The 11,954-nt window shown below is 36.7% G+C and overlaps 2 protein-coding genes across 3 annotated transcripts; both read left to right on the forward strand.

The window, feature by feature from the left end:
* Window positions 1-417: 417 nt before the first annotated feature.
* LOC120120611 (D-3-phosphoglycerate dehydrogenase 1, chloroplastic-like) lies at window positions 418-2,938 on the forward strand. Its single transcript, XM_039140206.1, has 4 exons — window positions 418-1,043; window positions 1,488-1,975; window positions 2,060-2,155; window positions 2,250-2,938. Exons 1-4 carry the CDS (start codon window positions 485-487, stop codon window positions 2,919-2,921), a joined length of 1,815 nt encoding a protein of 604 aa, XP_038996137.1. The 5' UTR covers window positions 418-484; the 3' UTR covers window positions 2,922-2,938.
* A 377-nt stretch (window positions 2,939-3,315) lies between these two features.
* Window positions 3,316-5,491, forward strand: LOC120120585 (probable ADP-ribosylation factor At2g15310). 2 transcript variants are annotated; one of them, XM_039140190.1, is made up of 5 exons: window positions 3,442-3,758; window positions 4,297-4,367; window positions 4,438-4,557; window positions 4,625-4,746; window positions 5,378-5,491. In XM_039140190.1, coding segments are annotated over exons 1-5 (468 nt in total). In that variant the 5' UTR covers window positions 3,442-3,604; the 3' UTR covers window positions 5,379-5,491. The 2 variants fall into 2 exon arrangements, with proteins under 2 accessions (XP_038996123.1, XP_038996121.1); XM_039140192.1 differs by lacking the exon at window positions 5,378-5,491 and having other exon boundaries at window positions 3,316-3,758; window positions 4,438-4,561; window positions 4,625-4,741.
* Window positions 5,492-11,954: the final 6,463 nt, after the last annotated feature.

Here is an 11,954-nt window from a genome sequence, read left to right on the forward strand (position 1 = left end):
ATGATAAATAAACATAAATGTATTACTTTTTAGGATAAACTCACTTAATTTTTAATAAATTTTTATTTTAAACAAATCAAAAATAAAAAATAATAATAAAAACTAAATGATTAGACTAAATTAAAATAAAATGTTCAAATAATTCAATCATCCAATTTAGCTCCTATACGTTGTGTAGATGGCTAACAGAAGGAATTATTTTTTGCCAAAAAATGGCAGATTTAATTGGAAAAATAAAACGATTATAACCCCACTGTCATTCTCGTCGCGTCACTGTACGTTCCGACTTCTCCGCTCCAAAAGATAGCGGCGCGTGCATCCGCCCAACCCTCGTTCACTGTATCTCACCTAAGCCAAAAGGGAAAAAATGGGTATAAATTCTCACTCTTTCTCATTTCATTTCCTCGCCGTACTTTCTTCGCCTCCTTTTCCTCCCATTCCAAAAGAGAAAACTTATCGATTTAACTTTTACATCACGTCGACGATGGCTTCATTTGGAATTCCAACCCTTAAAAACCCATCATCCCTCTCCCTTTCCTCCAAACCCCGCCTCCCCTCTGTTCTTTCCGCCTCCTTCCCCAACTCCCTCCGCTTCCCCCGCTCCACCCCTCAAGGCGGCCGCCGCTTACTGATCATAACCGCTTCCGCGGCCTCCTCATTCTCCAACAAACCCACCGTCCTCGTCGCCGAAAAGCTCGGGGAAGCGGGCTTGGAGCTGCTCAAGGAGTTCGCCAACGTCGACTGCTCTTACAACCTCTCCCCCGAGGAGCTATGCACCAAGATCTCACTTTGCGACGCCTTGATTGTGCGCAGTGGAACCAAAGTTAACCGCGAGGTTTTTGAATCTTCTGGCGGGAGATTGAAGGTCGTTGGCAGAGCTGGTGTTGGGATCGATAATGTGGATCTGTCTGCCGCCACTGAACACGGTTGTTTGGTCGTCAATGCGCCTACTGCTAATACCGTTGCGGCAGCTGAACATGGGATCGCGCTCTTGGCTGCCATGGCTCGAAACGTGGCTCAGGCTGATGCTTCCGTCAAGGCTGGTTAGTAAACGAAAACAATTTTTTGGGTTGTTTTTATATTCCATGTTGATTACTTAGATCTCGATTTTATGTTTGGACTTCTGTTGCTATGATTAAATATAGGAAATGTAATATGATTATGGATCTGTTTTAGTCATGCTATGGTGAGTGATTGATTCCGTAGATTGAAGCCTGAGGAAAATCGCCACTGCTTATTTTACTGTCTCAGATGTTTGAGATCACAATATTTACATGTTTTGAAGATGATAATGATACTTTTTAAGAGATATATTCTGACTATTGGCAGTTTAATGTGTTGTGGTTGAGATTTTATATTAATTTTAGGCAATATGAGTTTGCGGCATGATTTGATCTTATTTGTTTATGAATTACATTGATTTTCCCGTTTTTAACTAGATTTCTGAAAAAAAAAAACTTAGAACTTTTATGTGATTTTTTATGTAGGGAAGTGGCAGAGGAACAAATATGTGGGTGTATCCCTTGTTGGAAAAACGCTTGCTGTAATGGGTTTTGGAAAGGTTGGATCAGAAGTAGCTCGGCGAGCCAAGGGACTTGGCATGCATGTTATTGCACATGATCCTTATGCCCCGGCTGATCGTGCTCGTGCTATAGGTGTGGAGCTAGTGAGCTTTGATGAAGCCTTGGCGACTGCAGATTTCATCTCTCTTCACATGCCTCTCACCCCTGCTACTAATAAGATGCTCAATGATGAGACATTTGCTAAGATGAAGAAAGGTGTTCGAATTGTCAACGTTGCTCGTGGAGGAGTGATTGATGAAGAGGCTCTTGTGAGGGCATTGGATGATGGGATTGTAGCTCAGGCTGCCCTTGATGTTTTCAGTCAGGAGCCTCCAAAACCAGACAGCAAATTGGTGCAGCATGAGAGGGTTACTGTCACTCCACATCTGGGTGCTAGTACAATGGAGGCTCAGGTTAGTTAATCGTTGAGTGCATCTGCTAATGTCTCACTTGTTTCTGGACTGGATTATTGAATGAATCATTGGTATGCTTTTCAGGAAGGAGTGGCTATTGAAATTGCTGAAGCTGTTGTCGGAGCCTTGAAAGGGGAACTTGCCGCAACTGCAGTCAATGCACCAATGGTTCCTGCAGAGGTACAAATACAATGGTTTATGTTAGTTCTGCTATTTATTTTACTTTAGTATTCATCCTGGATTTCAGTCTCACTTATCCGTTATTCCCCTGCAGGTTCTAACAGAGTTGAAACCTTATGTCGAACTTGCTGAGAAACTTGGTAGGTTGGCTGTCCAACTGGTTGCAGGTGGAAGTGGTGTTAAAACTGTGAAAGTATCATATGCTACCTCTAGAGCCCCAGATGATTTTGACTCTAGGTTGCTCCGTGCAATGATCACAAAGGGCATAATTGAGCCAATTTCCAGTGTTTTTGTGAACCTGGTTAATGCTGATTTCACTGCTAAACAGAGAGGACTGCGGATTACTGAGGAACGTGTTCTTTTAGATGGTTCACCTGAGAGTCCACTGGAGTCGATCCAAGTTCAAATAGAAAACGTGGAATCAAAATTTGCTAGTGCCATGTCAGAGTCCGGTGAGATTAGGGTTGAAGGAAGGGTGAAGGATGGAGTTCCCCATCTGACAAAAGTAGGGTCATTCGAAGTGGATGTGAGCTTGGAGGGTAGTATTATACTTTGCAGACAGGTCGATCAGCCAGGTATGATTGGCACGGTTGGCAGTATTTTGGGCGAGGAGAATGTGAACGTGAGCTTCATGAGTGTTGGGAGGGTTGCTCCGAGGAAGCATGCAGTGATGGCCATTGGAGTTGACGACCAACCCAGCAAGGAAAGTCTGAAGAGGATTGGTGAAGTCCCTGCCATCGAAGAGTTCGTTTTCCTCAAATTGTAGTCTGGCTGTATTAGTACCTATGTATCTTTTCCTTATCGGTGATGGTTGGGCATTTTTATACTACATTTTCTTGTAGTGCTCAATTTTGAAGCTTGTCATTTGAGTGTGTTTTGTCGTTGCTTTTAGGGTGATGAGAGTAGGGATGAAGGAATAATTTTGGTTTGCACCTCAGATTTTCATCTGATTTTAATGAATGTAGTAGGATATTTCCTTTTACCAAATCATGAACTATTTGGTTGATTAAATTCTGTTTTTTACAGAATTAATTCTAATCCCAATCTTAATTAAATAGTGAACTGTTTTCAGGCATAACCCATAAAAGATTAAACATTTCATTATCTGCTGAAGTTTCAAGCAATTAGCTCAGAGGAATCTGATTACTCCACTAATGTTAAAAACATGTAATGGCGACAAGAAGTCACAGAAAGCAAATGAGACTTTAAAATTATTTTCTTTAGATCAGAACATATTCTTGTTTAGCCTTAAAAGCCTCCTGCCCGTTCAACAGTGCCAAACACTTGGCAAATGGTATATGACTTACAATACAAGGGAACTCCTTTGTCGTCTATCTGTCCTTTCATAGGTTTCCTGTTGGAAAAACAATCCCTCATCTTTACACTTAAAACGCGTACAAATTTAGTTTTGTCTTGCCCTGGTTCGTAGGGGAAGTAAAATTTAAGGAAATGGGGGGATCGATAGCTCGACTTGCCAAGAGGCTGGGGTTCCTGCCTCAGTGTAGACTAAGGGTTCTCATGGTGGGTCTGGATGGTTCTGGCAAAACAACCATTCTTTACAAGCTAAAGCTGGGAGACCTGCTTAAAACTAAGCCCACTATTGGTATAATCTAAAACTCATCTTCCTTCATCACTTCATGGCTGCTTTTCGTTCAACAGTAAAGCTCTCTATTTTCTCTGATGTTAAGTTGTTTAATCTTTTACTATGTTCTGGGTTGGAAATTAGACGATATACGTACCCAAGAAAGGAAGGAACAAGACAATGAAAATAGAATATTGTAGCTAGTTCTGATTGACTCAAAAGATCTTTGGTTAAATTATTGCTTCGGGTCATTCTGCAATGTTCTGGGTTGGAAATTAGATAATAAACTTTAATTTGTCAATGGTTAACTATTAAAAAGAAAACATTGTTGTGGATTTTTTTTTCAAAACTCCCTTTCTGATTCATCACTCAGACGTGTTTAATGTTTAATTGTTGGAATTGCCTGATAGAAAGAGGGAAAAAATAATGTTAACATTTTAATCAACAGTCTTAACCTATTATGATGAAATCATAAAAGTCTAAGGTCAAATCATGTCAACCAAAACCAGAGTTTGAATAATTAATCCAGTGCCTGTTGTTTAAATTTCTTATGGAGCAGGTTTTAATGTAGAGAGCATACAGTACAGAAACATATGCTTCGATGTATGGGATATTGGAGGAGAAAGCAAGGTATACTTCATTCGTTTCCTTCGACTAATGAAATTTGTAGGGGAGAGGTTAATTAAATATTATAATACAGATTCGGCCATTGTGGAAACATTACTTCCTTGACGTCCAGGCATTAATCTTTGTGGTGGACAGCAGCGATAGAGAAAGAATTTCAGAAGCTCGGAAAGAGCTCCACTGGGCATTAGCCGATGTCAGTAAGCCCTTGATATTAAAAATATTTGATGTTATTGCCTAGGGATTAATTTGATGCATCGCAGAATGAGCTAGCCAATGCAGCAGTGTTAGTGCTGGCCAATAAGCAAGACCTGCCCGACGCCATGTCTTCCTATGAGATTGCTGATAAACTAGGTTTACACTGTCTTGGTCAGCGACCCTGGTAATTGGTTTTCTCTTTCTTCTTGGCTGCTCCGCCGCAGCTTAACTTTAATTTAGTACATGTTTTAACCTAAAATATTATTATTTCAACTTAAAAAGTTATACAATTAATAATAATTTAGATTACAACAAAGAATGTTACACTATAACGAGTTTTAACCTAAAATGTTATTTGTGTAGGTTAAAAAGTTACACTATTGATAATAATTTCGTTAATGTCTTGACAATAAGTTTTTAAGTTGCAACCGAAATAGTTCTGTAATTTACATGAACTGTTATGAAAAATGTAATATTTTCATTTTCAACATAAAATGCTATCTAATTTACTCTATTTTTTTACTCTTGATAATTTTTTTATTACATTCTTACCTTTTTTTAGTCTTTTGTTAATGAATTGTATTTTAGATTCATCTTACTAAATCTATGGTTAATGTATTAAGTAAAAAGATTAGATCATGAACCAAGCAAATTTAGTGGTTGAATAAATTGTTGTTATCTTTAGAGGTATCAGATTTGAGCAATAGCGACTATCAGGGCATTTGATTATTATTGTCAAATAGTCGATAATCTTTTGAATAAATACTACAACTTATAATCACCCTAAATTAATTAAAAAAATTGAATTTTTTGGTGCAGGTTTATCCAGAATACCTCAGCTTACACCGGACATGGACTCTATGAAGGTCTCCATTGGTTGTCCGACAATATCTCAAACATGGAAGATTCCTGCTCCTATAACCACTATCCTCTTCCGTTTTCCCTCAGAAATAAAATTGATCTAACACTCATTGAAATTGAGAAAGAAGTCGGCATGCTTTAAATATTTTCTTTCTTTTCGAGCAGCAATTTTAAATCACACCCTATATATATATTATACCCGAATTAGATTTTTAGAGAGTATATGTATATTCGATATCTTTAATTTATAATTATATTCGAATGTTAGTATGTTTCAGTAGTACTGTTGTTTGAGTAGTAATAATTTGGATACCTAAAATATATGGAAAAATGCAAATACAAAACAAAATCATGTGGACATATTTGTGGCATATGCTTTGTTTTGCCATCCCACCGGCAAATCTTTTTATGAATAAATGAGCTTACAAAACAGATCAATTTTTTTTTTTTGGATAAGCTTTCAAATATATTATCCAAAGTAAAGAAAGGAACCTACAAACCAAAGACAAATAAGAGAACAAACTACCATCCTAGGATATACCCTAGGCATCACAAAGCCTGGAGTTTACATGGCTCAAATTACGCATGCTTCTGGCTCTAATATAAACAACCTCCTTAATAGCCTCTAAAACATCATCAACAGACCGAGACCTGTTACGCTTTTCCCATCCAAAATATATAAGAGCACACCAAGCAATCTTCAGGATAAAGACATGAAAAGATTTTCCCTTTTACTGAGAGCAAACCCACCATAACTCTTGATCCCACCCAGAAACAGGCCTAGCAAAACCACATAGACCAAGAATCCTTTCCCAGATAGAACAAGAGAAAGAACAACCAAAAACAAATGGCTCCTGGACTCCAAACCAATAGCACACAATCCTGGACTCCAAACCAATAACACACAAAACACAAAGGGAATCAACCACAGTACTCATTTTCAACTACCTATCTTTAGTACTCAAACGATAAAGAATAACCAACCAACTAATAAAAGAATGCCTAGGAATATAGAGGAAACCATATTAGTTTATGCCGGTAAACACGAGTCCTCATACATAGAATCTCACGCCAATTCCAAGAAGTAGATGCCTATTGCTTAGAAGGAATAGAAGCAAAAACAGAAACAACCTCCTCCCGAAGCCTAAAAAGCTTTCGCAGACTCCAACTGGTGTTGATCTTGCTCTCAAAATGCCAAAAATCAGCACCCCTGAGCACATAAGCACGTACCTAGGCTACCCAAAGGGAGCCCTCACCAGCAAGCAATTTCCTCACAAGCTGCAACACAAGCTTTGTTCTAGCAATGAATATCCCTTAACCCCAAACTTCCCTCAGATTTAAGCGAGCAAATAGATTGCCAACTTACTTTAACACCAACAGAACTAGAATCCTCTCATTTCCAAAGAACTCTCATGCAAAGTTGATTAACCCTAGATATCACCGTCGAAGGAAGAACGAGCTGCCTGCACCAAAAATTTGCAATGCCAAACATAATAGGCTTGCTGAGCTGAAGCCTTCCAGTAAAGCTCAATTAACTACCAGACCAATGCCCCAACTTAGCTTTAATCTTCTCTACCAAGGCTTGAAAATCCTTCCCAGTAAGCTTAAAAGTAACAAGCGTGACTCCTAAGTACCTGACAGGGAGGTAATCGATTTTAAACCTAGTAACCTCTTGGATAGACTCCAAAACATCAACAAAGGCACCTGAGGAAAACAATTCGCTTTTGGCAGCATTCAACCTGAGCCCATACATCTTATAAAACCTTTCCAGAATACACTGAATTCCCACCACAGAGTCCAGTGAACCATTACAAAAAATAATCAGATCATCAACAAAACTTAAATGAGTGAGGCCAATTTTCTTGCACTTCGGATGGAATTGAAAGGCCCCTTAGCTGTAGCCAAATCTAAAACCTTTGAGAGGACATTCATGGCAAGCACAAATAGGTAGGGGGAGAGGATCCCCTGCCTAATGCCCCTTTCACCCTTAAATTATCTAACAAGACTCTCATTAAATGAGATAGAGATCGAGGAGAAGTGAGACAAGCCTTAACCCAACTGCAAAAAGATGCTAGGCAATCCTAATGCCTCCAAGACAATAAGAATGAACTGCTAGCTTAAAGAATCAAACGCCTTCTGAAGATCAATCTTGAAGGTAATCATAGGAGACAAAGACCTCATAGCATAGCCAATAACAATCTCCTGAGCTAACAGAGTATTATCAACAATATTTCGACCCTTTAAAAAGGTCGTTTAACTAATAGAAACCATATCAGGAAGATACAAGGTGAGTCTATCCACTAAGATCCTTGTTACCGTCTTAAAACCACTAAACAACATGATATAGGCCTAAAGTCCTTAGCCATCCCAAGATTAGGAATCTTAGGCACAAGAGCAATAATGGTGGAATTAAAAGTAGGAAGCATCCGTGAGGAACTAAAGAAATCCTTAACAACCATAATAAAATCATCACCAACCACAGACCAAGATGTATTGAAAAAATAGGAAGTGTAACCTTCAGGACTAGGAGCTTTATCACTCCTTTGACCAAATAAAGCAGACCTGGTCTCAGTACTAGTAACTTCCTTAATCAACATATCCCCAACACCCATAGGCAAAACAAACTGGATGAGACTTCTTAAACTATCAACATCACAGCCCAACAGACATTGATCCCTAGTACCAAGAAGATTAACAAAGAACCGCACCATCTCATTAGCCATGCCATTAAAAGTATCTAACCGCCTCCCCTCGACATCATGAAGAGCTCGAACATTATTTCTCTTGTTTTTAACTGCAATAGCCGAGTGAAAGAATTTTGTAGATTGATCCCCATCCTGCAACCAATTAACCTTTGTTTTCTACATATAAAACAATTTATATGCCTTCTCAAGCTCGCACAATTCATCAAACATTACCTTTTTATACATGACATCCACAACAACCCCAGTCAAGTTCCCAAGTTGCTTCTGCTTTAACTGCACATTCTTTAGTTTTACACGTCCAAAAATGTTTGCAAAATGAAGTTTGTGCTTCAATTTGAAAAAAAGAGTATGCATATGATTACTGTCGCAAACAGAAAGCCTCTAAGAGTCATAAACAATTCAAAGAAAGTCAGGATGAGCAGTCCAAAAATTTAAAAAAATTGGATGGTTTCGGACGACGAACTAGATTATCCCTACTCAGCCAAATAGTAGAATGGTAACGATCAGAGGTACCCAAAGCTTGAAATTTGACATAAGAATCATGAAATGCAATAGCGCAAGAAGAACTAATGAGCACCTTATCCAACTTTTGAGCTAAAAACCCCACATCATGCTTATTTGTCCAAGTGAACAAGGGAGCAGAATACAGATGATTATCAAGAGAAAGATTGCAGTCACTCCTGAAAATCCCTCATATCAGCAGTACAATGAGAGCCCAAAGTACCAAAATCAGACATTTCATTTGAATGACAGATGACATTAAAGTCACCTCCAACCAACCAAGGATTAGAGCCAACCAACCCCTCCATAACCTGAATATGTTGCCACAACTACCTCTGTACAACATCATTGCTGCCATATACCATAATAATAAAGATATCAGAACCATTACATTGACCCCGAATAGAGATATCTTGATCCACCACCTTACAAACCGAAAAAGAAAGATGATTCCTCCAAAGAACCTAAACACAAACATTATTAGCATGATCATAGTTATGAACACACTTCCAGTCAGTAAAACGAGCATTAAGGTTACCTTGCACATTAGCAAGCTTCACCCCAGTCTCAATGAAACATGCAACATCAGTACACAATTCCTCCATCCTTTTAGCAACTTTAACTTGCTTAGAGGGTTATTTAACCCTATCACATTCCAAAAACAAACATTCACCGAGGAGGAGAACTGCTAGACAGACCAACACCTTTACCTTGTTTTTTAAATGAGAAGGTATAAGTATGAATTTGGTGCCTATGTAAAGATAAGGGTATGGTTTTGGTGTCTCATCCAAACAAGGAAGCCCAATGCTCTTGTGAGGTGTGACGTTTTCCCTATTAAGATGAAACGGGATGAAACTCGAGTATAGACCTTTGATATGCAATGCAACAATCGTATTTATATTCAATCAACTGAAAACATTAACCAGAGAGAAATTATTTTTATTTTTGTTTTAAAAAGCATAATGAATCGTAAATTAAATAAATTCAAACTCAAAACTTCCAATTCTCGAATATAAGGTAATTGACTCGTGACTCAAATCTCAATTTTTGTTTTAGAAAACAAAATGCTCCCAACGGGGTCGCCAAGCTGTCAACATCGTTTTTCGCCCGGGTGGGGATATAAACTAGTGCGACTAAATATGAATGGGTTTTTTCTTTGAAAAGTTTTTTTCCAAATGTTTGGAGTCACCATCAATCATTTTAAGGTGGGATTGGAATACAAAAAATCGAGTAATTTTAATAAAACATTTTATTTTATCAAAAATACCAAATTTGGGTCTGTGAAAACCAGAAATCGAGTTTGGGAGGCGGTTACGCGTGGGGAAGGATTAACACCCCACAGTTCCCAGAAATTGGTACATAGTCGATTATCCTATATTTAAAATTGAAAATTTTGGAGTTCAAATTTTTATTTAATTTAGAAATCACTATAGATGCAAAGTTGAAGAGGGCGATCGTTTATTAAAGCCAATAATATTCACCTCCTATCATGAATGTGGGAGATCGATTATTGTGCCCAATAAATGGAAATTTCCTCAAAATTAAAAAAATGAAGGGTTTTGAAAATGATGTCCATCTACTTCAAGATTTACCAACGGTCACCCCTAAGCATAATTCAGAAGATATGCCATTAACTCCTTAGTAAATCAACATTGTCTTGTTATTTTAAATCTAAATGCAAGCAAACAACTTTTTATTATACCTAATTAGGATAGGTGAGTTAATTAAGGCTTTCCCTAACATAAAGTGTCAATTTACGTAATTTAAAGAACCTAGAGGACTAAACCTAGAACTTGAGGCTATAATATTAATGCTATTTGATTTTAACCTTGAACATGCAGTCGAGGGCCAACTCATATTACTTTCTAAATTAAAGGACTAGATTGGAATTTATCTAAAATGAAGGCTCTAATTAACCTAATTGATTATGTCAAAAAGAATATCTAATTAAGGATCTAAAGGACAAAATTATGAAAAATATATGGTTAAGGATCTAATTATTAAAACTAATTAATTCTCCTTTTTATTTAATCGAATAATTGAAACGAGCCTTTGAGAATCTAAATGTGAGAGCCAAATCGAATTATTCCTTAAATTAAAGTCTAGGTGTGAGAACTCCAAATCTAAGGTTTAAATCTAAAATCTAAGGCTCTAATTACTAACTAAACTAACTCGAAATAAAAGATTCATCCTAAAGTTTAATTAATTAAATAAAAATGCTAAACTTAAAGGTAAATAAATTAAAACAATTAAAATTAAAGAATCAATAAGATTTCAAGAAGGAATTAAAATTAAAGAAACAAAATTAATAATTTTCAAATTACAACATGAATTTACTTAACAAAATTAATACTAGAACTAAATAACAAAATATTAATCTAAGGACTAAATTAAAATGTATAAAATAGTTCAGGGACAAGATCTCATTATTACACAATTTGCAAGTTAGTTACCAAATAAAAATGAATTGAAATTAAGCATAAAAGATAAGAATTAGGACGTGACCTAAGTGAAAAAATACGGGTAAGTTACAGGGATTGATACATAATTCCACCTAAAATTATAAATAGTTGAAAGAACAAATAGCAAAAGAGATCGAAATGCAAAAACACGACAAATGTTGGAGGACATTATTTTGAAATAATATGAATTAAATTGAAATTGGTGACCAAAATTTGTGGGCGTGATTTGACCACCAGAGGCCAAAAAGCACGGTATGGTCCAAAACGACATCGTTTTGCTTTGGGTATAAACATCCTTTATCACATTTTTTTTTCATTTTATGCCTATTCACTCTCTTCCCATGTAATATCCCAAACATTGGGTCAGTGACTGAAATGTAAGGATTCAAAATTTAGTGGTTAAATTTGATAAATTGAAAAGTTTAAGGACTAATTTTATAAATTTGTGTTTATGACTTATTAGCAAATATGGAAGAGTGGAAGAGCATTATGGTCTTTTAGCAGGGAATGAATTTAATATTCATTTGTAAAGATATTTATCATGAGTTGAAAAAAGGGATAAGGAAAGGTCTGGAAACTTGGTTCACTTCTCTTCTTCTTCTTCTTCTCCCCACCGTAACCTATTTTTCCAAGGTCAGTTCTTTTGAATGTTGGTTAATCCTTTCATTTTTGATTTGGTTTTGAAACCTTGAGTGGTCTAGAAGTTTAAGGAAGCTTTAAGATGAATAGAAACTAAGAGTTTGATGAATTAATGATAAATTGGTGAAATGGGGTTTTAAGGGATTTGATGAGATATATTAGTATTTGGATTTCTAATGATATATTTGACTTGTCAAGGATCTAATTAAGAAGTTAGAAGTATTAGA

Source organism: Hibiscus syriacus, unplaced genomic scaffold (assembly GCF_006381635.1).
Source record: "Hibiscus syriacus cultivar Baekdansim isolate YM2019G1 unplaced genomic scaffold, ASM638163v2 tig00110342_pilon, whole genome shotgun sequence".
NCBI classification, from domain to species: Eukaryota; Viridiplantae; Streptophyta; class Magnoliopsida; order Malvales; family Malvaceae; genus Hibiscus; species Hibiscus syriacus.